The sequence below is a fragment of the Aptenodytes forsteri genome, unplaced genomic scaffold (assembly GCF_000699145.1).
Source record: "Aptenodytes forsteri isolate BGI_AS27 unplaced genomic scaffold, ASM69914v1 Scaffold273, whole genome shotgun sequence".
NCBI lineage: Eukaryota > Metazoa > Chordata > Aves > Sphenisciformes > Spheniscidae > Aptenodytes > Aptenodytes forsteri.
In genome coordinates, this window is record NW_008795041.1 from 3,337,108 (window position 1) to 3,356,699 (window position 19,592).

The following is a 19,592-nucleotide window of genomic DNA, read 5'->3' on the forward strand; positions in this document are numbered from 1 at the left end:
GTAAGCTGAAATCAGAGGTTTTAATACTCAGACACGCTAATGTGGCCTTTTCTTACTTTCAGCGCTAATGCATTTGTCTATCTTTATAGAAAACTAAAATTCAAAACAACTAAAATTGTGCCTTTAAATTTTGGAGGGATTAATTACAGAATTATTTTTTTTAATTCACTAGAGTGATGTTGATTACCTGAGTCAAAGTTTTTTTAACAGAAATGACCATAAAATGTGTTAATGTGTATTGCCATTTTTAATAAGCTAGGATCTTAAGTAAAGGAGTAATTTCCATCCTGCCTCATTGCCAAGGCAATGGGGTTGGTTCATGGGAGTGGATCAACTGGAGGGAAATACTTCCAGGCAAAACCTGGTAAAAAATGAAGTGTTTGCTATTTCAGAATATTTATTTGGGAGACTTTTTCCCAGTTGTGATTTAGCAGAATTTCATTGGTGTCTTTAAAAATATTAGGCCCGTTTCTGAGCAAATTGTCTGATGTTCTAAAGACCATCGTATAAATGCCATCACACCGGCATTAGGCAGTGTGTTAATTTGCATATTTGCATATTTATATCAGGAAGACCTTAATTAGACAATGCATTAGAAATGCACAGGCTGTGTAGCTTCACTATCATACTAACCAAAGGGAGACATTCCTTCCTTATTAAAAGAACGCGAGAAGAGCGACCATTTTAGAGAGAAGCTTCAGTTGTTTTGGCAAACTAATTTGTGGTCTATTTTAAGATGTTTCACTGTGTGCTTTTGCTTTACCACCTTATGAACAGATGAACTAAAATTACCTTTTTTCTTAGGCCTAGAAGTCTGTTGGCTGGTGTTACCTGGTGATGACTTCAGTGTTCGCAACATTACACTTCGTTTATGATAAGGATGTGGTTGAATATAAACACTGTATTTTCACTTCTCCCATTTTGATTTTCTTGTAGACATTTCAGCAGTCTTCTCTACAGCAGAAAAGTAAAAAGAAGAACAAAGGTAAAAATTAAATTTCTTTTCACGTATTGGTAGGAAGGGAATTGCCAACATTAACGTTTATGGTATTGCAGTATCTGAAGAACTAGAACTTGTTAGCTCCAATCCAATGTTTAGTTCAGTTGATCATGTTGAGAAGGTGTTAGTCCATTACTGATCTCTCATAGTTTCCTAATGCTCCTCTACCTGCATATATCTGCTGTTGTCTTTTTTTTGAATACTTAGACTCTAGCCTCTTTGGGGCCAGGGCTGTTTTTTCCAGCTGGGTGCATGTAATGCCTTACTGCAGCCCTTGCTCATTACCTAAGCTGTCAGGTAATTTATATCATAGTAAATTTTCCTCCTTTGATTTAGAAGTACAAAGGCCTTAGGAACTGTTTAGTTGCAAAAGGAGTTGCAAAGAGAGGTTTTTGAATACCCGTGAAGTACTTACTTAGTTGTATTTGGCAGCCAAGTGTGAAAGTAAATGAATTTATATGCTGTGTGCTTTAATCTGATGTGAAATATTAATTTGTTGAAAATTACAAATAACCCCTTTTCTTATTTTTAAATATCTTGCCTTTCTTTTCTCTAATGTCTTCTCTTTCTGTGTTGCTCTTTTTTTTTGTCTTATCCATAGAATATGAGCTCTGTGAGGTGCTGAACATGGTTTGTTTTGGTTTGTTTTGTTTTTTACCTTATGATGCCTTTCATAGACTTTGCGGTCGAAATAGAACGTTTGTAATAATTTATTCATGGCAAATTGAGGTTGAAATTTTTAATAAGTTTTCTTAAGCAAATATATAGTGATTTCTGGCTAGCTGTCTAGTTGATTTAGCGGACAAGTCAAACGCTTTCACATCAACTCGTTGTCATTTTCAGCACCTATTCCTGGTAAAAGCAAAAGACGGATCTCATGTAAAGATCTTGGTCGAGGGGACTGTGAAGGCTGGCTTTGGAAAAAGAAAGATGCCAAGAGTTATTTCTCCCAGAAATGGAAAAAATACTGGTTTGTCCTGAAGGATACATCTCTATATTGGTATATCAATGAAGAGGTAAGCGTCTGTGCTCATTGTCTCGACAAATAGCCTGTGTAGTGCTCTTGTCATAATTTAGTGGGAAACCAGTGCTTTGAGTGCTTATATATGTGAATAACTTTATTCACCCAAATAATCATACTGAAATTAATATTAACTGCCTGACTAAATTACCATTAAGGTCCAGAGTTATTTGGTCCTTCAAATTCACCCTTTACTACGAGGAGAAATAACACACTTTCCTGTGTACTGCTCTCACCAGTTTAGAATAAATCTATCCTCAAACCCTTGAAAGGGAAAAGGTAGTTATTTAATCCTGTCATTCAAGCTTAGTCATGGGAGTGTAAACTTTAATGATGTGCTGCCTGGTGTTCCTTGTTTATCTGTGCTAGTGAAATCACCAAAACTTCTGGCAATTAAGGAAGATGCTTTTGTTTTCTCAGTTGTGTTCTTCTGTCGCTCCTTCTTTCTAGCTTTTGATATGATTTCAGTGCTCATATATGCTGAACTTAAGAGCACCGGAGCAACCCAACTGAACTGTGTACAGCTTTGATTGTGTAACATGTTCTGCATTAGTACACGTTTATTTATATCAGCTTTAGCAAAAAAGCTTTTTGCCAGTGAGTTAGGAAACCTTAATTTTAAACCCTATTAATCTCATTACTAAATATCCTGAGATAAAGTCTTTGCCAACATGTGGATGAACTCAGTCCTGGACTTGTTCTTTTAATCACTGCAAGCATTTGTACATAACCTTTTTAAAATACTGTGATCCCCAACTTTTCCCTGAGTAGACAGAAAGCAAGTTGTTCCATGAACAGAGTTACCGAAGCCTGTTTTCCCACAGACTCATCCCATTTGTGCCTTGATCCCAGCTTCAGATCAGTAGCCCTCCTCTCTATCCTCCCTCCTCAAGGTCTACTACGAGGTCTTCATCAGGCCGTTAATTCATATCTACAAGTATGATGACTGGTCACCAGCCGTCACCAAGGAGCATGTGGAACCACTGAGTTGTGCCTTACTTTCCTATGGAGAGGGCAGTGGTCTGAGCACCTCTGTCTCCCCCTGTCCCAGGTTTCCCTGAGACTTGCTGAGACTCAGTTATTTCTGAGACCTCAGCTCCCTCACCAAAGTGTCTGCAATCACCAATAGATTCAAAAGCTGGCGGGGGGAGCCTCAGTGGCAGATGGACAGACAAGCAAACAGTGCTCTTGCCAAAATTTTGTTTCCTTAGGCAACCATGCAAAAAAGAAATAGCAAGATTATTCTAAACAGTGTCCTTTCAATTTTAAAATAGCTGCTAATGCAGAACCTGTTACAATCTTGTACCTTCCACAGAACAACTCTAATTCTGGTTTTATATTTATTTTTAAGAAAGCATATAGTCATATTGACTGCATATGTAGCATAAATAACCATGGAGATTCTGAGAAAAAGATGTAATTCTGTGGAATTCCTTAACATACATCTGTGTTTTCTGCAGCTTCACTTTCATGATCCTGTATTAATTTCTCATGCAAAGTTATGAGCAGTTAAATAAGAGTCTGTGTTATTGATGTATTAGTGGCTTAAAATAAATAATGCTTTCAAATTGTGAAAAGTCAAGGGAGATTGAATATCTGATAAAATAAACTATGTGCAAGTCTTTAGAGGAGAGGGGAGGAAGGTCAGATGTCTTCTCTCTTGAGTGTTGGGGAGAGATGAAAGTAGCTGAGGAGATATGCCTCTTAGCCGTGATATATAAAGATGGTAAACAGCACACATTGAAATTGTTTTTTTCCCTATTTCTTACAGTAGGCTGCATTTCTCCTTACTAATGAGTCCATCTTCCCCCCAAATTAACTAATTACAATAGCTAATTGCCTGAATACATTTGGTCATTTTGTATATTTTCAAATGCTGGTTCAGCTGTGAAATTGTTTGAGAAAACTGGGTATTTAAAATTGTATTTTCCACCAAGGGATCTGTCTTACTACTTTGGCAAAAGTCCCAGTGACTTCTGTGGTTTGCCAGAGCAGAGCATACATTAGTATTGCTTATGTAAGAAGCAGGCAAGGGAAAATATCTTTCAGTTTGCAGTGTGGTGGGGGTTTTTTCTGACACCTTAACAACAGTAATAGCTAGAACTATCTTTGCAGGATGAAAAAGCGGAAGGATTCATCAGTCTACCTGAATTTAAAATTGATAGAGCCAGTGAATGCCGCAAGAAATAGTAAGTATGCTCAAAAATAATGCAATGATACAATAGAAAAAGTGGAACAAAGGACAAAGTTTTCCCTTAAAACAGTGACATAATGGACTTTGTTACAATGATCGTTTGGTTGTATCACAGAATAAGCTCATACAGAACCGGCAAATTCAGTGTGGTTTCCGTGTGCCATCTTTCCCGTAGAAGGTTTTTTTACTTTATCATGAATCACAGTGCTTGACTGGAGCGAAATGAATTAAGAGCAAGAAGACTGCTTGGCTGCTTCTGTCCCTTTATTTTCCTAGTTTTCCTTTCTTCTTTTGTTTCCTTTCTGTTTTGGGGGGTATTTTTGTTTGTCTGCTGGGGGTTGGAGTGTGTGCGTGTGATACCTTTAAGCTCAATAAAGAGCTTTAAGCATAATAAAGAGACCATCCAAATAAAAAAGTCCCCAAGTTCATGGCCAGGCATCTTAATCTTTAACGTAACTCCAAATAGTTAGCATCATCTGAGTTTGCTGACACAGTGTATCAGTCCTGAGGGAGAGTAAAAAAAGAGAATGACAGTGATTTCCTGTATTTTTGAGGTATGACCTAAAGGTCTCAAATGACTTTTATTCTCACCTAGCTGTGTGTGCTTCTGTCCAGATTTGTGCCATTGCACAAACCCATTTCTTATTTAGATGCAAATTCAAGCGTATGTAGCATTGTGACAGGTGCATACTCCCATAGAGGTATTTTTAGAGTCATTATTGTTGAAAACTTTTTGCCTTGCCTTGTAATGGTTTTTACTGTTCTTTTAAGTTTATCAAGACTTTGGAATCACTGAAATTTGTACAGAAAAGCAATTGCAAAAGTAAAATGGTATGATTTGTAGTACATACAGTTCTAAAGAAGACACTGACCTTGTATCAGTTGGTCTACATATCTCTTCAGGATGAACTCTGCTCTCCATGATGGTCTCAAAGGGCAGAAAATGAAAATTGCATTTAAAAAAAAAAAAGATACATCAGCTTGGGCTTATTGTCCTGTATCCTTGGGCTACATTGCTGAAGTGCTTCATTTTTTCTTTTTTGTTGGGGCAGCAGCATAAAGTCAGCCCATTTCTCAGAATTGCACCCTGCTTAAATTGTTTTTCTTACTTGATTTGGTATCTACTGGATAGTAGAACATAAAATGTGGCTATTAAAATTCCTTGCTTGGGTGGCAGATAAAGAATAAAAACTCTAAGAATCCAGACGACAGATGCTGTAACAATTTTAAGAAGGCAAGCTGGGTCTCAGTAACTTGATGATGTCTTTCTAAACTGAGCAGATGTCACTGTACATCTGCTTTCACTTGCATAACATTGTGTCATGCTCTAATGCGTCAGAGGAATTCTTTTTGTCTCAATTTTACGTTACCTTCACTAGCAGTAACTTTGCTGGATATCCATTTCATATCCCTGGTTTCTTAAAACCTGTTTACATATATGTACACACACAGACATATATGTCAAAAATTGCAAGCATGATACAGATGAAGAACATCATTACCATTTTTCTGAGACACAATGATTAGAGAGTGAGAATTATTTTATTATATTATATATACCTTTTTTTATATATATATAAAATCCATTGTATCTCAGAAAAATGGTGATGATATTCTTCATGTATCATGTTTGCGGTTTTTCTTTTTTTATTAATTACTTTCAGATACTTTTTCTAGATCTTCAAGTACTTCACCATAAATCTTTATCCAACATAGTTAAAAAATTCTTTCTAGTAATTTATTTCATATTATGTATGAAATGCAGTAATTCTCTCGGCCCAGTCATGTTGATTACTTTGGTGGAAAGAAAAGATGAGTTGTAATTGCCCATTGCTTAGAATGACCTCAGGAACGCAATGTTGATTTATAACAGCTTTTCAGAAGTCAATCGGCACATCACATTTTTCTGTTTGAAACGCAGTCATTAGAGCTAGGTAATGTCAAGGTCATTGGGATGTGAGAAATCAGCAGGACTGAGAGTTTTTCTGTTGTATCGAATAAATTGTTCAGTCAATTTTCTGTTCAGAAAAAATTGACACCTATAGGTATATCAGCAAAATTATCTAATACATAAAATTATATCCTTAACTGGTTAACTTTATCCAAATATAGTACACTGCAGGTGATTGTTGAACAATATTTAGGCACATATGAATCAAGCATTATTTAGAAAGGGGTAGTTGAAGAGCACTTTCCTTGGTGAAAACTGGCACAATCCTAAAAGTCGTATGTTTATATACTGTTTGGGGGCATCCAACAACTCAGGAAATCTGAACTCATCTCGTTGGTGACCACACTATCTTACATTAAGAAAAAAAGAGTTGTGCCATTACATTTTTATAATTATGTTTTTCCTCTACAGTGCATTCAAAGCCTGCCATCCTAAGATCAAAAGTTTTTATTTTGCTGCTGAACATCTAGATGATATGAACAGGTAAGGAAATCTAGCAAAGTTCAAGGAACCATTCCTTAAATGTGACACAACTTGGAGCTAGTAACACCGTGATAATCAATTGCGTATTAATCTAAAAAGTTAAGTTTAATAGCTGAGAAAATAAGTGCAGAGTAGCATTGTTTTTGAGTGGCTGCATATGCTAAATTTTCAATTCATGCAAAAATTACTTTTTTTTGAAAGAAAGGTTTGAAGATTTTTAGAAACAAGAGTCCCTCTTTCTAAAAAGAAATAAATACAGTATGTGAAACAACATGCAAACACAATTTCAGAATTCCAGGTTTCTGCTTTTGGCTGTGCAGTATCTCCAACTCTGCTTCCTAACATACTTCCAAAGACATGTGATGCTTGCTCTGGGGATGCTTCTACTTCTGGCCCTGGAGGGAATGAGAAGTTGGAGAAAGATTTAAAGCAGTCACTGATTTTTCTTCTGCCAGTCTTGAAAAAGGAGGTAGAGATTACAAGGAATGAATTTTACAGATTCTCTCTACTGCCATGAATTTAACCTACATGGTGAAGTGAAATTTTGGTTGTATTGAATTTAGTGGGGAAAATTTCAGCAACTCAAAAAGAACAAGGACTTAAGTCTTAGTTCTTTGGGTATTGAGTTTTACTGTCTCTATTTTAGGCCACTTGTGCAGTTTTTTCAGAAAAATGATTGAGACTTCAGCACAAAATAAACACAGTTCCTCTTAATTCATTTGAATGGTAAATTAAAAGCATGGATCTTATTCAAGTATTTGAGGTTTTATTTCATTTCTTTTCACAACATAAACTGAAATTAATTCAGTTCAAAATAATATACCATTTTCATCATATGACAGAGGACACAAACAAAAATCTATTATTGCAACCTGAGAATTGTTCTATCTTAGATAATGTCTATGGACATCCTCGCTGAGCAAAATTGCTTTTAAAACAGAGGAAAAAGGAGATAAAACTCAATCCATAAAACTGTTAGCAGGTGCTATAATCATGGTTTAATCTCTCCCGTGTGTACTAGGTTCAGCTACCTGGCAGAGCACCTTCAGGGTACTGCCAGTTCTTTACTGAGAATATTTGACTGGAAAAGTATGCCGATACTGTACTATGCTTGCTTTCATTTAGAAATAGCTGTCTGTTAACATTTTTTCAAAAGTTCATGCATGACTAAGGCTCACTTCAAAAGTCTCTCCTCAGTTAGAAAACTTAAAACCTTTTTATTTGTTTGTAAAATTTTAGGCTTGCCTTTCCTTGATAATTCTGTCAAGCCAGTCACTCAAAATGCAGTTTGCTGCACAGCAAACAGAATAATGGCATGGTCTATTCGACATATCCTGAACTACAGCAGTAGATAAATAATTTCTGTCAGCAGGTCCTCAGTCAGTATGACAAGGCACCTTGTTTCTAAGGATAAAAATTTATATAACTGTTCAGTAATCAAAAGCAGCAGCAAATACGCATCAATTCTTTAAAAATATATTGCACAGTCTAAAACCCAAGAACTAAAAGATTTTTAACATCCCAGCACAAATAGTCTTTTTATCATATTTTGAAATACGTGCTTATTAATTCATTTAGAATGAGCTTGCCCAAATTTTGATCTGAGTTATACACATGTAAATTTAAAGCAACTCTGTCAAGGTCTATGGAATTACTTGAAATTCTTACCTCTGAGTTGCCATCAGAGTCTCACCAAATAATTTTATTTTTTCTCTTTGTTTAATGTATTAGAAAAAGTAGTTCACTTTCAGAAATCACTGAATTAACTCAATATATTGGAAAAAAAAGTGGGTTACTGAAAAATAATATTCCAAATGCAGAGTAAATAAAATACTTTCTGTCTAAAAGCATTCTGTAGCCTAGCTGAAGTCAAACACAGAATCAAGTTATTAAGTTAAATTAAGACTGTTTTGATCAATTTCTGTTCTTTTTTTTGTCAGGTTTCTGACATACATTTTAATTATGTATCATGCAATCTTTTCAGTTCTGTTTATACTTGAAGCAGAAGAAACGAAAGTAGAAAACTGCTAATACATAGTCTAACTGAAAGTTCAAAATGGTTCAATTCCTTCATCCCTTGTATAAAATGATTTAGTTGGGTTTTTAAAAAAAAAGCGTATGCAGGATATGAAGTTTTTGTTTGTGTGTATCTACTCACATAAAATGGGTATTTTAATCTTAGGTAACTCTGTCACTGTTCAAATTTTCTTACTACTTTTATGACTGTGCCACACCATTATGCTGGGAAGGAGTCTGGAGAACTATGATCACTGAACTTTACTGTTGTGGCATCTGAAGTTCCTTTCATCTGCATGGTTGCACCAGCAAAAGTGTTCTTTCTACCCATATAACATGCTTAGTCTGGGTGAGAAGGACAGAATATCCTTTATTGATGCAAAGTACTGTTTTGCTAGTGTAAGTGTATAGTCATAGAGACATCTTGCTTGGAAATTCATTGTTATTCACATTTCAGGAAAATATTCTGATGTAGAAGGCAGTCCATATGTTTCTACTTGATGATACTATATGAAACTTTATTTTGATTTTCCATAGTAACTGTGCCTGCTGCTTTATGGACTAACTATTTGTTCTTTACTCAAAAATCCTGATCATCAGCTCAGAGGCAAACACATCCTTTTCAGGGTTGGCTGGCTTAAACACTTACAATACTCTTATTCTTCCTTTTCTTTTCCAAACTGTCCATTTTTTAAGTGATGACATATATGGCTGCCAAAATTATATCTTCTAGGCAGGGAAATACAGACAGTAACTTCATGTGGAATATTTGTCTGAGAACTTCCTTGACCTGCTGTAACTGAGCTGTCCTCTTTCTCTTTTTGTGACATCGAATACTGACATTTATGAGAGTTTTCTTCCTCACTGTAGCTCTATGGTCAAGAGGAAAGATGTCAAGTCAGCTTGTAGTATTAGCACATGAGAATGTCTCTGGAAGATTTCAGTGAAGGCGGCCTCTAAAAATTCTCCCACATCATCTACAGGCCTCTTCATTCCGGTTAAACTGCAGTTGGGTACTTACAGGCACTGTAAGGTATCCATATTCCCATATAGCAAATTTGTCCTATATCTTCGAGCTTTATGATTAAGGACAATTTGACACCCTGCTTTGACTAAAAGCATTGCATCTACCTGGAGCATGAGATAAGATAGAAAACTGTTTCCTAGTATTCTGTGAGAGTGCCAGTACTGTGCATTCTTCTTTACAGAAGTAACAGGTCTACAGAAAGATTGGGTTTTTTTAATCCTCTTCTATGTGTCATAAAATTGTTTTAATTAAATACTGACAAGAAATGTATGTGCTATCCTTAAAAAGAAAAAAAAAAACAAAACAAAAAGAAAACCTAGATGACTGCTGCAACTACCAGTGCTACTGTATTTGTTGTCATACCTAACAAGTAGATTTTGTAATTCTCACAAGAAAATTAAAGCTTCATTTGTAGTAAGGAAGGAATATTTTCTTGTCCTCTTGCCCTCTAAAAGTTACAGTGGCTACCAGGACACAGCACACCGCAGGGAAGAAAGATTTAAATCTTAGCATGTCCTAGGGCTTTGTATCTTTTAATATTCATAGTAAGGAATATTTGTATAACTGTATGCTTGGAACTTCTGTCCCCAATGCATTGTAAAGCAGGCATGTTTTACTCCTCTTCCGTTCTGCAGAAGATCTTTATGTTTCCCCGTGATACAAGCCCAGTGCGTTGGATTTCTCATACGATTCTAACTTCAATGACCATAACTCTAGCCATGCTTTATTGAAATAATATTAATTCTCTAACCATACCCATTCTAACCATATCTGAAGAAGCGTTAGCAGCCACATATCAGAAAATATGCAGAAGTCAATACCATTCTTTTAGTTCCTAAACTAGCAAATCGTTCAAAAGCCATAGTTGTTAACGGTTTACAACCACATCAGTACCTTCTCATTCACCCCACAGGCATTGCAGGTGATATTCCAGACCATGACACAGATCATGACCTGCAGAAAATCATTAAATGTGAAGTCAGTCTGCTGTCTCTCTCTCAGACTGGTATACATTTCCTGGGTTCTCATTAGATTATACTTTTCAGGAAATAACATTTTTCTGGAAACAATCAGCTACCATAGCTGTAAGCAGTATCAATTGACTGTCAATTAAGTGTTTGTTAATTTAATTGGTTACCTCACTCTCACGCACACTTAACACGAAATGCAATCGTATCATATTTAGGACAGAATGAAGTTTTCCAACAGGAGAACCTTTATAGGTGTATCATCAAATACTTTCTGGTCAGCAGCCCTATCCAAAGGGGTTCAGTAGGTGGCTCTTCCCTCCTGGCTGCGCTGGGGGGTGTGTAAGCCATGAGCTCAATTAGGAACGTGAAATCCAGAATAGGTGAGAGGCAAGCAAAGGGCCGCCTCCACTGTCTGCCATGCCATTTGACAGAGCAGGCACTTGTCATCTTGTGCTGCTTTACCCTTTGGACACGGACAAGTCTGTGGCCTTTGCTGGTCCCTCGGCAGCACGGGGCTGGAGTGCTTTGGGTGAGGTTCCTGCCTCAGTGCCTCTGACTGGGGCTGGCAGAGCTGTCGAGACAGCTGAGCTTTATTCCCCAAAGAAAGCCTTCACGTATCAGGAATGTGAACCTAAAAGATAGCTTTGTAGTGGGTCACCTTTCTGCTGTGAAGATGTGAAATCATTGTCTGAGACACGATTTGTTGGATTTCTGTTCCAATGTGCCAGTTATTTTTATAAGTGTATGGCACTTCCTAACAATTACAACTGAAATTTCAGCTTCCCTATTCTTCTGGCAGAAATTTTGATTGTATGCTAACATGAAGTATTCTGTAATCACTTCAGGAGATTCTGTCTAGCTTTCTTCCCAATGTACAATGATTTATGGACCATTAACGTGATTTACAGATCATACATGTCACCGTTTGTGGAAGGACAGTGACAGGAGTTAATTTTGAGGAGAGCAGCTGTCTTTTATGATCTGGTGCCTGCTTACCCTGCACTGAAATGCCTTGAAGGCTGGCATGCAGGAGTGATTACAAAGGTGTATCCCTTGCTGAGACAATACTACATCCTGTTTCTGTGCATACAGTATGCAAATGAAACCCGTCAGGCACAGTTTTCTGAAACAGGGGTTTCACATTCCTAAAGAAAATGCAAACCTAATTTCAGTTGTCCTTCTGTATACCCTAGCAGTAAAATTACAGGCCAGTAGGTTGGCAAACTAGGCCTGTCAAATCCTGACTATGGGATGATTGGAGCAAGTAATTCCACGTTTACCATGGAATGGACAACCAGGGGAGATTGCCATGGTGGTTTAAAGCCTTGTTGATGGAGGACCTGATTTAGTGTAAGCATTTAGATAATGAATACACTGAGAGCCCCATGGGGGAAGAGGGCAGGTTGAAGCAGTGCACTGCTACAGGCAGTTGAGTGTATGCTTGGCAGTGACAGCCCTGCTAGAAGAGAATAGCAATAGTTTGGTGGTTTTTTTTTTAATTTGTGCAGTTTATGGAAGCACTTTTTCAAGTCTAAGTTGAGGTTAAAGCCTTAGACGTGAATTGCATTGAGGCAACTGTCTTTTCTCCCCCTGCTTCTCTGACACGAACACAAAAGTGAATTCTCTTATGCCTCCTTCTCTTTGTACTTGGCACTGTAGGTAAGCTCTAAACACATAATGGCATAATTAAACCTCACTGTCTGTTTGGGAGTCAACCTGTTCTTTTTACTGCTGGTTTCTGCTCTGTTCCTCTGCTAAATTGCCAATTCAGGCCTTAAAATATTGCTTAAATCTCTGAAAAGTAGTGTTTATTCTTAAGAAATCAGAACAGCAGGAGTATTGGTGTGATGGCAGATCTGTGAGCAGCAGACTTAATAGCTCTTTGATTATCTCCAAATCCTTTATTTTACAGATGTTTGACATCATACATGGTTTTCCATTTGAAATAAAATCTTTGCTGTGAAAACAATTTGTTCAACAGCAAAATCATAGATCTTTGGAGACTCCCTGAGTAAGAGTATCAAAGAAAACAGCTGTCTAATATGAAAAAGAGCATCGTCCTGAATCTCCTTCAGATGCTCCTAACTTTGTTTTTTGTAGAAATGCACCCAAAAATTAAGAGGCTGGATCGGTATCACTGCTTTTTTAATATTATTTCAGATGGCTAAACAGAATTAACATGCTTGCTGCTGGCTATGCAGAAAGGGAGAGGATCAAACAAGAGCAAGGTAATGTGTTGTTATTTCGGTTTCTTCTGTCGGCTCTTATCACAAGTTCATCTGTTCTTTTTTCCCTGCTGTGTATTAGGCCTCATTCTTGTCATCTGAAAACAATTCACATATGGGTATCACTGTTGTTGCTTTAGAGAATTCCTTCTCTCTCAGGGGTTTTGATTAGCTCCTTCAGATTCTGGTCCATGGACACTGGATTATTTCTGAGAAGGCCGCAGAAGGTAGCTAAAAGCAGCAAATGTACTGCCAGTAAGCTCCAGTATGTGGTACCAAGGAGTCTGTGTTCCCTTATCAGAAGAAACTTAAGAATCTGCGAACTAAAAAAAATTTTTTAAACATTGCATTTGGTGTTTGAATTCACAGGGGACAGGAATGCATGAAATTGGTGTCAGGAACAAAACCATTCTTCTAAAGCCTGTTGACGTAATTGGATTTCCCCTAAAGTCTTTAATTTTAAGGCCATTTAATTTTTTGTGATTTCTGCTGGTTTTGCTATATTGAGGTGTGTGCTAAAGCCCTGTTGGCATTTCATTTGGAGTTGCAGGCTTACAGCATTTTACATCTGCTTATTTTTAATGTCTAATATTTCATGGGTTTAAAAAACCAGCATATATAAAATAATGAGTTGCTTTGCTTTAGTTTGCTGCAGTAGAAATCCTGTTTGCAGACGTGAAAAAGAAAGGGTCAGTCCTCACTGTGTTGGTGAGGTTGTTTCCTAGAATTGCCAGTGACATGGGTCCACAGAAGCGTTCCTATCCATCTAGCTGTTTTGGCAAGCAGCTGGCTTTTGGATCCATGCTCTTTTTTACAGATGTACCTGACAGCAGGCACCGGAAAATTGCAGTGGTCATGATGATCCAGAGCTTATCCAGATGCTCGTCTGCCTGCTGCCCACTGAGTCAAAACCTCACTTTTTGATTCTGTGGCTCTGCAGCCTTCCTTCTAAGGTTCTGTCTTTTGGCCCAAAAAACTTACAGCTCGGAGCTGCAGCAGCAATGTTTTTAATCTAGTCTTTTCTTTACAAAGACTATATTTCCAACCATTTTTCAGGGAGAGTTGTGTTCAAAAGGCTATCCCTAGGCTTCAAAATTTGCCACATGGTGTCCTCCTTGCCCCCCAAAGTCATGGTTCTGTACCAACCTATGTGACAGCAGCCTTAGCCCTGACCTTCTGGTCTGATACCATGAGGAGGAAGATGAACATGGTCTGTCTCTCTGCAACGTGTTACTGCAGTGCTGTTTTCCTGGGAGATACTGTGCAAAAAAACTCCTTTCCCTGGTGAGAAGCAAGGGTGACTTCAGCAGCCAGGTAGAAACACCAAGAGAGTAGGATATTCTGTAGTGGTAGAAGGTTAAAAGACAGCATCAGAAAATTATGTCTGCCTTGATTCATACCCTGATTGCCTCACCACAGAGCATCCTAGAGGGATCAGCCTGGGGTTGAAGAGCAGCGGCTTACAGCATACTGCCGTAATTCGGTGGTAGCAGCGTGCGTGGGAAGGTTTTTGGGCATTTTGCTGTTCTCGCACATAACTAGGTTGTACCTGCTGTTGCCTCATTTCTAATCATGTCTTCCAGTAAGTGCAGCTGCTTATCCTGGGAGTGTTGCCCACACCCTAGTCTGGTATGGTCCTTGGCACATCATGTCGTTTGTAACACCAGGCCCTCCGCATTCACACAGCCCAGCATAGCAGCACCATGCTCACTGTTCCTCCAGTCATGTTCTCAGTGCCTCACCAGACTTCAAAATCAGTTTGGGAATCTGTACTCCCCAGGCAGCACTATAACAACCAGTTTGGAGGAACCTGCATACCATCTGTCACTGCTTGAAGAAGCTGTGAACAAACTCTGAATCTTCGAGTCTTCTAGGAAATCCTCTGTGTTAGCATTCAAAGCCAAATTCAAACTTTTACAGACAGCAGGTTGGCACTAGAATTACAATAACGTGGGACAGTATGGGAAAAGGTGTATGAACAGTCATGCTAACACTGTCCAAGTGCACAATTGCAGACATGATACACCTTTCAAAATCCACATGGATGTGGAGAAATATTTTTGCTACCAAGCAATCGCTGAGTAATAAAATAGCAGATGATCCTGCTCCTAGACATGAGATCATGTGCATTCAGGCCTCATGTTACCTATTATTAAAATGTCTCCCTATTGAAGATAATCACTGAGACCCCACTTACTATGGAAATTATATCCCAGGCACTGACGGAGCTCTTTATTACTGCTCTAATGCCATTCACTCAAATTGATTTATCAAATACAGGCAGGTAAAACTATATCCTCTTTGTGATGCTTAGTTGTGTTTAGTGTGGGAATCAGTATCACATTCCCCCCTCACTGCCGTACAGTGTTTTTATGCCTCTGGTGATTATCCTTGGCTCCCAGCAAAAGGGCTATTAAACAGCTCAGTAGTGTCCCTAATTAGCAGAGGCATCAAGTTAGCAAAGTAAAACCTCTCTATCACTTCAAGCATTTTTGCAGTTATAAAAACTGTGAAGCTGGAATTTTCTATATTCAGTGACTGTAGCAATTGTCATCTACATACCTGATTTTACAAAAGGTCTTTTATTTCTGTTCAGTTCAGCCCTTTGCAGCAAAGCTTTATAATACCTCTGAAACAAATCAACAGTAGTTGTCAAACCTGTTTCAATTAAGAGTTGAATGGTTCTGAATCTAAAGTGCATAAATATATTTCAAGTGCTTCAGAGACGCACGAATCACCGAATTGTGGGTGTACTGCTGAATAAAATGTCACATTCTGTACAGAACAGTTTTATAAAAATACCGTCAACTTTCCATATTAAATACAATGAAAGTTTGCAATATGGCAAGGGACTTCCTTGGATTAGAAGTTATATACTTTCCAGTCATATAAAATCAGAGGAAAAATACTTGCTTATATAAATAGAAAATATTTAATTGGCAAATGGCAGGCCAGTGTTAGTTTATATATAATATATGCAGTCTACTACTCATTCAGAAAGCTTTCAAGATATGCCTGATGCATTGAGCTTGTCCATCACTGAATTGGACAAAATCTGCAGAGAGAAATAGGGCAACTGTTCGATAGCGTTATACACATTTTAGATAGACTAATGAGTCAGTTGCCAAAAGCAGAACATTTTTAAAAATTGGTGGGAGGCTATTTTCATACATTTCATCTGGAAATTGACCCCTGTGACTGCAGAGTTTTTCTAGACAAGCCGTAGGTTGCCAACAGAATTCCCTGTCTGAGGCAAGGTGCGCAAAAGCATAATCATACAGTGTTTTATTGTATGTGGATTTGACAGTAAGAACGTCTTTGTATTTTTAGCCAAAATTGGAACCTGCACTGAGGCTGCTAAATTTTACTTTCAGGATAAACAGTTAAGCTCCAAGTCTGCAGAAATCTCACTGAGTGATGCAATTCTGACAGGCCTCTCACCACACGTCACGCCATTAGGCTTTGCTGTAATAGGAACAAACATGCTTATATACCAAAATTTTCAGGTTTTTGAGTTGCTGGAAACAAGTTTTCTTAAATCAAGGAGTGACTTAAAAAAGAGTTTTCTCTGATTTAGTCTTTCATTCACCAAAAATTCATTATTTGCAGATTTCTAGAGACAAAATTTTCTGGAATTTTTTATTTCATAGTCATGAAAAATTTATTTATGCTATTTATTTACCATTTGAAGAGAATCTCTCATCCATAAGCTTGCAGGAAGCAAATCAAGAGACCCACAGTTAAAACAGAGTTGATACTGCTTGGAAAAAATAAATAGATAAATAAGGCTGCAGCCACCACTACTACAGTCTAAACATATACAGCATTTTAGGGACAGCTGTTTCAAGATGGTGTCTTTGTAAGGTAAGTTTTTGTTTTAAATCTTCGGTAAGATTAGGTACGGTAGATCATTAATCATACAATACAATAATCATCATGGTAACAAAAAATCATTAAAGCCAAAATTACATGTTGTGCCAACCTGGATTTTTGGTTTAGATCGTTTATGAAGCAACAGTCAATCTTTTTCTCTTCATCTATTAAAGAGAAAGTAGTAAGTCATGCAGTTCATTGAACACTTACTAGGCAACATTAAAATTGCCTGTGATTAGTCTGTGAATAGACTGAGCTAAAATGTCCTGTTGTACAGTGATTTACCCAAATACTAGAAGGTAATACAGTCAGAAACAAAGTGACAACAGAAATGTTTGCATAAGTCTTACAATGTGTAGAAACGTTAAAGTTATCCATCTTGAGCTGAGTCAGCAGTTAAGTAGTTTTCTTTTTATATTCTAAGGAATATTAAGGTCCGGTGTCCATTTAGTTAGATGCTGTTCTGCTTCAAAAATATTTGCAACAGAATAAATATAAATTCCCACATGGTACATTCTTCCATATGTTTTCCCCTTTGACCAAGCTACCAAACATATGAAATGTGTTTGGCCAAGACTTGATTTTCTGACAAAATGAAACCTTATATCCCATTAAATTTAGCCACAAGCTCTGTGTCCTTTTTATTTTCTCATCCATCTTTTGGTACTCTGTGCTTAAATATCATTGTCATATTTTTCCTTACCATATCACCTTTGTGTTCTTGCATGGATAACAGGTCAGCATCTGTTTTATGAAGCAGATGTATGATATAAAGTTCTTCTGTCTTATTTAAATGCAGCTGTTTGTTATTAGAAATTGAATTGAAAAGCTTGGGTAACTGATAGTATACCACGGAGAAAACGGGTAGAGAAATAACATTGATTAGTCATGTGTGCAATAACCACTACTTGTTTGATTTGCCAGTTGGTATTAATTACATTTGTTAATGTTATTTGCTGTCAACAAGACTCCTGCAAGTTACTTTTTTCATCCTTTCTATTCAAAAAATACTTTCCGTATTTTCCAGTCAATATATGCCCAATCAAAATTATTTTGATGGCTGTATAAATATTTGAAAATCTGATACTTGTATTAGGAGTATTCTGTATGCATGTTGTATTTATAAGGTGTGAACAAGAGTTAGATTTGTGGCTCTTTTGCAGGTTGTTGTTTAATATCTCTGCAATGGGGCATTAGACTTAGTATACCCTGTAATGTTTTGAATTTTCTTTAGATTAAAGCGATTCCAAATTACAGCAGCTATCGTTTACAGAGTCAGCATTGACCGGTGTTTAACTCTCAGTACTACTAAGGATGGAGTTTCCAGTTGCTTTTGTGAAAGTGAGTCTCTGAGTATCAAAATGTGTTGGTAGTTTTTCATCTGATCTGTATGTAACTTATAGATTACTGGAGTGAGAGTGATAAGGAGGAAGCCGACACTCCATCGACACCCAAACAAGACAGCCCACCACCCCCGTACGACACATACCCACGGCCTCCTTCGGTAGGTCACCTGCAACTGTCTACAGGAATGACTACAGAAAGTGTCACTTTTACCTACTCTTCTGCTTAAAAGCATGTGCATTAGGACACTCTCCAGTACTTTTTTTGAGTCAGTTCTTGACTTAAGGTATTTGTTCAGTACCATGCATCGCTAACGTCAGCAGCCATCATTGCTATTTCCACTGGTGTGTGGAGAACACGGATTTATAATCCCATTTGCTGTACAAAATGGATTAAGTTACAGAATTCTTTCTTCCTGTTCTTCGTTCATGATGGACCCCTACTCATCCATGCAATCCCTCACCGCCCCCTTATCGTCTTCTCTGACAAAATATTGTTACCTCAGTAACAGCACAGACTCTTCTCTAAGGCACAACAGTTGTGCTGTGAAGCTTTACAGTAACAAATTACACTTGAATTTCCACAGAAATGCCAACATAAAAATGTTCTCTCTTATATCCCAAACAGTGATACCAGTTGTTCTGTTGTTGTGAAAAAGTAGGTTTCTGTATAAATTAGAACAAAAGGGGATTTGTTTTTTCTTTCTTTCTTGAAGCAGCTGTTGGTATAAAACCAGAGTATGGGCTTCTTACTCTGTACTGGCAATTTTAATTTTCATGTCCGTACACTCAGACAATATTAACTAATATATGTTACTTGAATATAGTTTTTAAAATGCAAAAAATTTGATTGAAAAATTGGGAAAGTCTGGGGAAAGAGAGTGTTCATGATGTTTAATTTGAATGCAATACTTTATCTTCCAAAATCATAGATCTTTGAACTGCACTGAAGCGCTGCAAAGACGATGCCAAAGAAATTTTTAGCAAGATAGGATGACAACAGGCATTTGGATGGCATTTTTAAGATTTTTAATGGACCAGGCACGTCTCTTCTGTGTCTCCCATAGTGCCATATTCTGCAGTTTTCTGCAAATAATTGTGTTGGCTTATTTTATAGACTGAGGGACATAATAAGGATACTTATTATGACTAAGTATCAGTGTTTGGCCCACAGGTGTGACGTGTGTAGATGTGTGCATGCCTTAAAGTTAGGATCAGGGCAGGTTAATCAGGTAAGTTTGTGCCTTCGTTACTCAACTGGGTGCCGTCAGTGGCAATGAAAAGTATGTGATTATTACTAGCAGTAGGTCTCAGTCTACATTGATCTGAAGATTGCTCCATTGCTGACGTTGTAGATGAGCTGCGCGAGCCCTTACGTGGAGCCAAAACACAGCCGACTCTCGTCCACGGAGACCTCCCAGTCGCAGTCGTCACACGAGGAGTTTCGCCCGGAGGCGGCGGGGGGGGGCACCCGCCTCCCGGGGGGGG

The 19,592-nt window shown here is 37.7% G+C and overlaps 1 protein-coding gene across 1 annotated transcript in view; it reads left to right on the plus strand.

The window, feature by feature from the left end:
• Positions 1-19,592, plus strand: part of CNKSR2 (connector enhancer of kinase suppressor of Ras 2) — a 205,549-nt gene that overhangs the window by 144,533 nt on the left and 41,424 nt on the right. Inside the window, exons 15-21 of the mRNA XM_009276936.1 lie at positions 937-985; positions 1,844-2,016; positions 4,137-4,210; positions 6,578-6,649; positions 12,824-12,891; positions 18,165-18,265; positions 19,460-19,566. Coding sequence (XP_009275211.1) covers positions 937-985; positions 1,844-2,016; positions 4,137-4,210; positions 6,578-6,649; positions 12,824-12,891; positions 18,165-18,265; positions 19,460-19,566 — 644 coding nt within the window. The remainder of the gene's footprint in view (positions 1-936; positions 986-1,843; positions 2,017-4,136; positions 4,211-6,577; positions 6,650-12,823; positions 12,892-18,164; positions 18,266-19,459; positions 19,567-19,592) is intronic.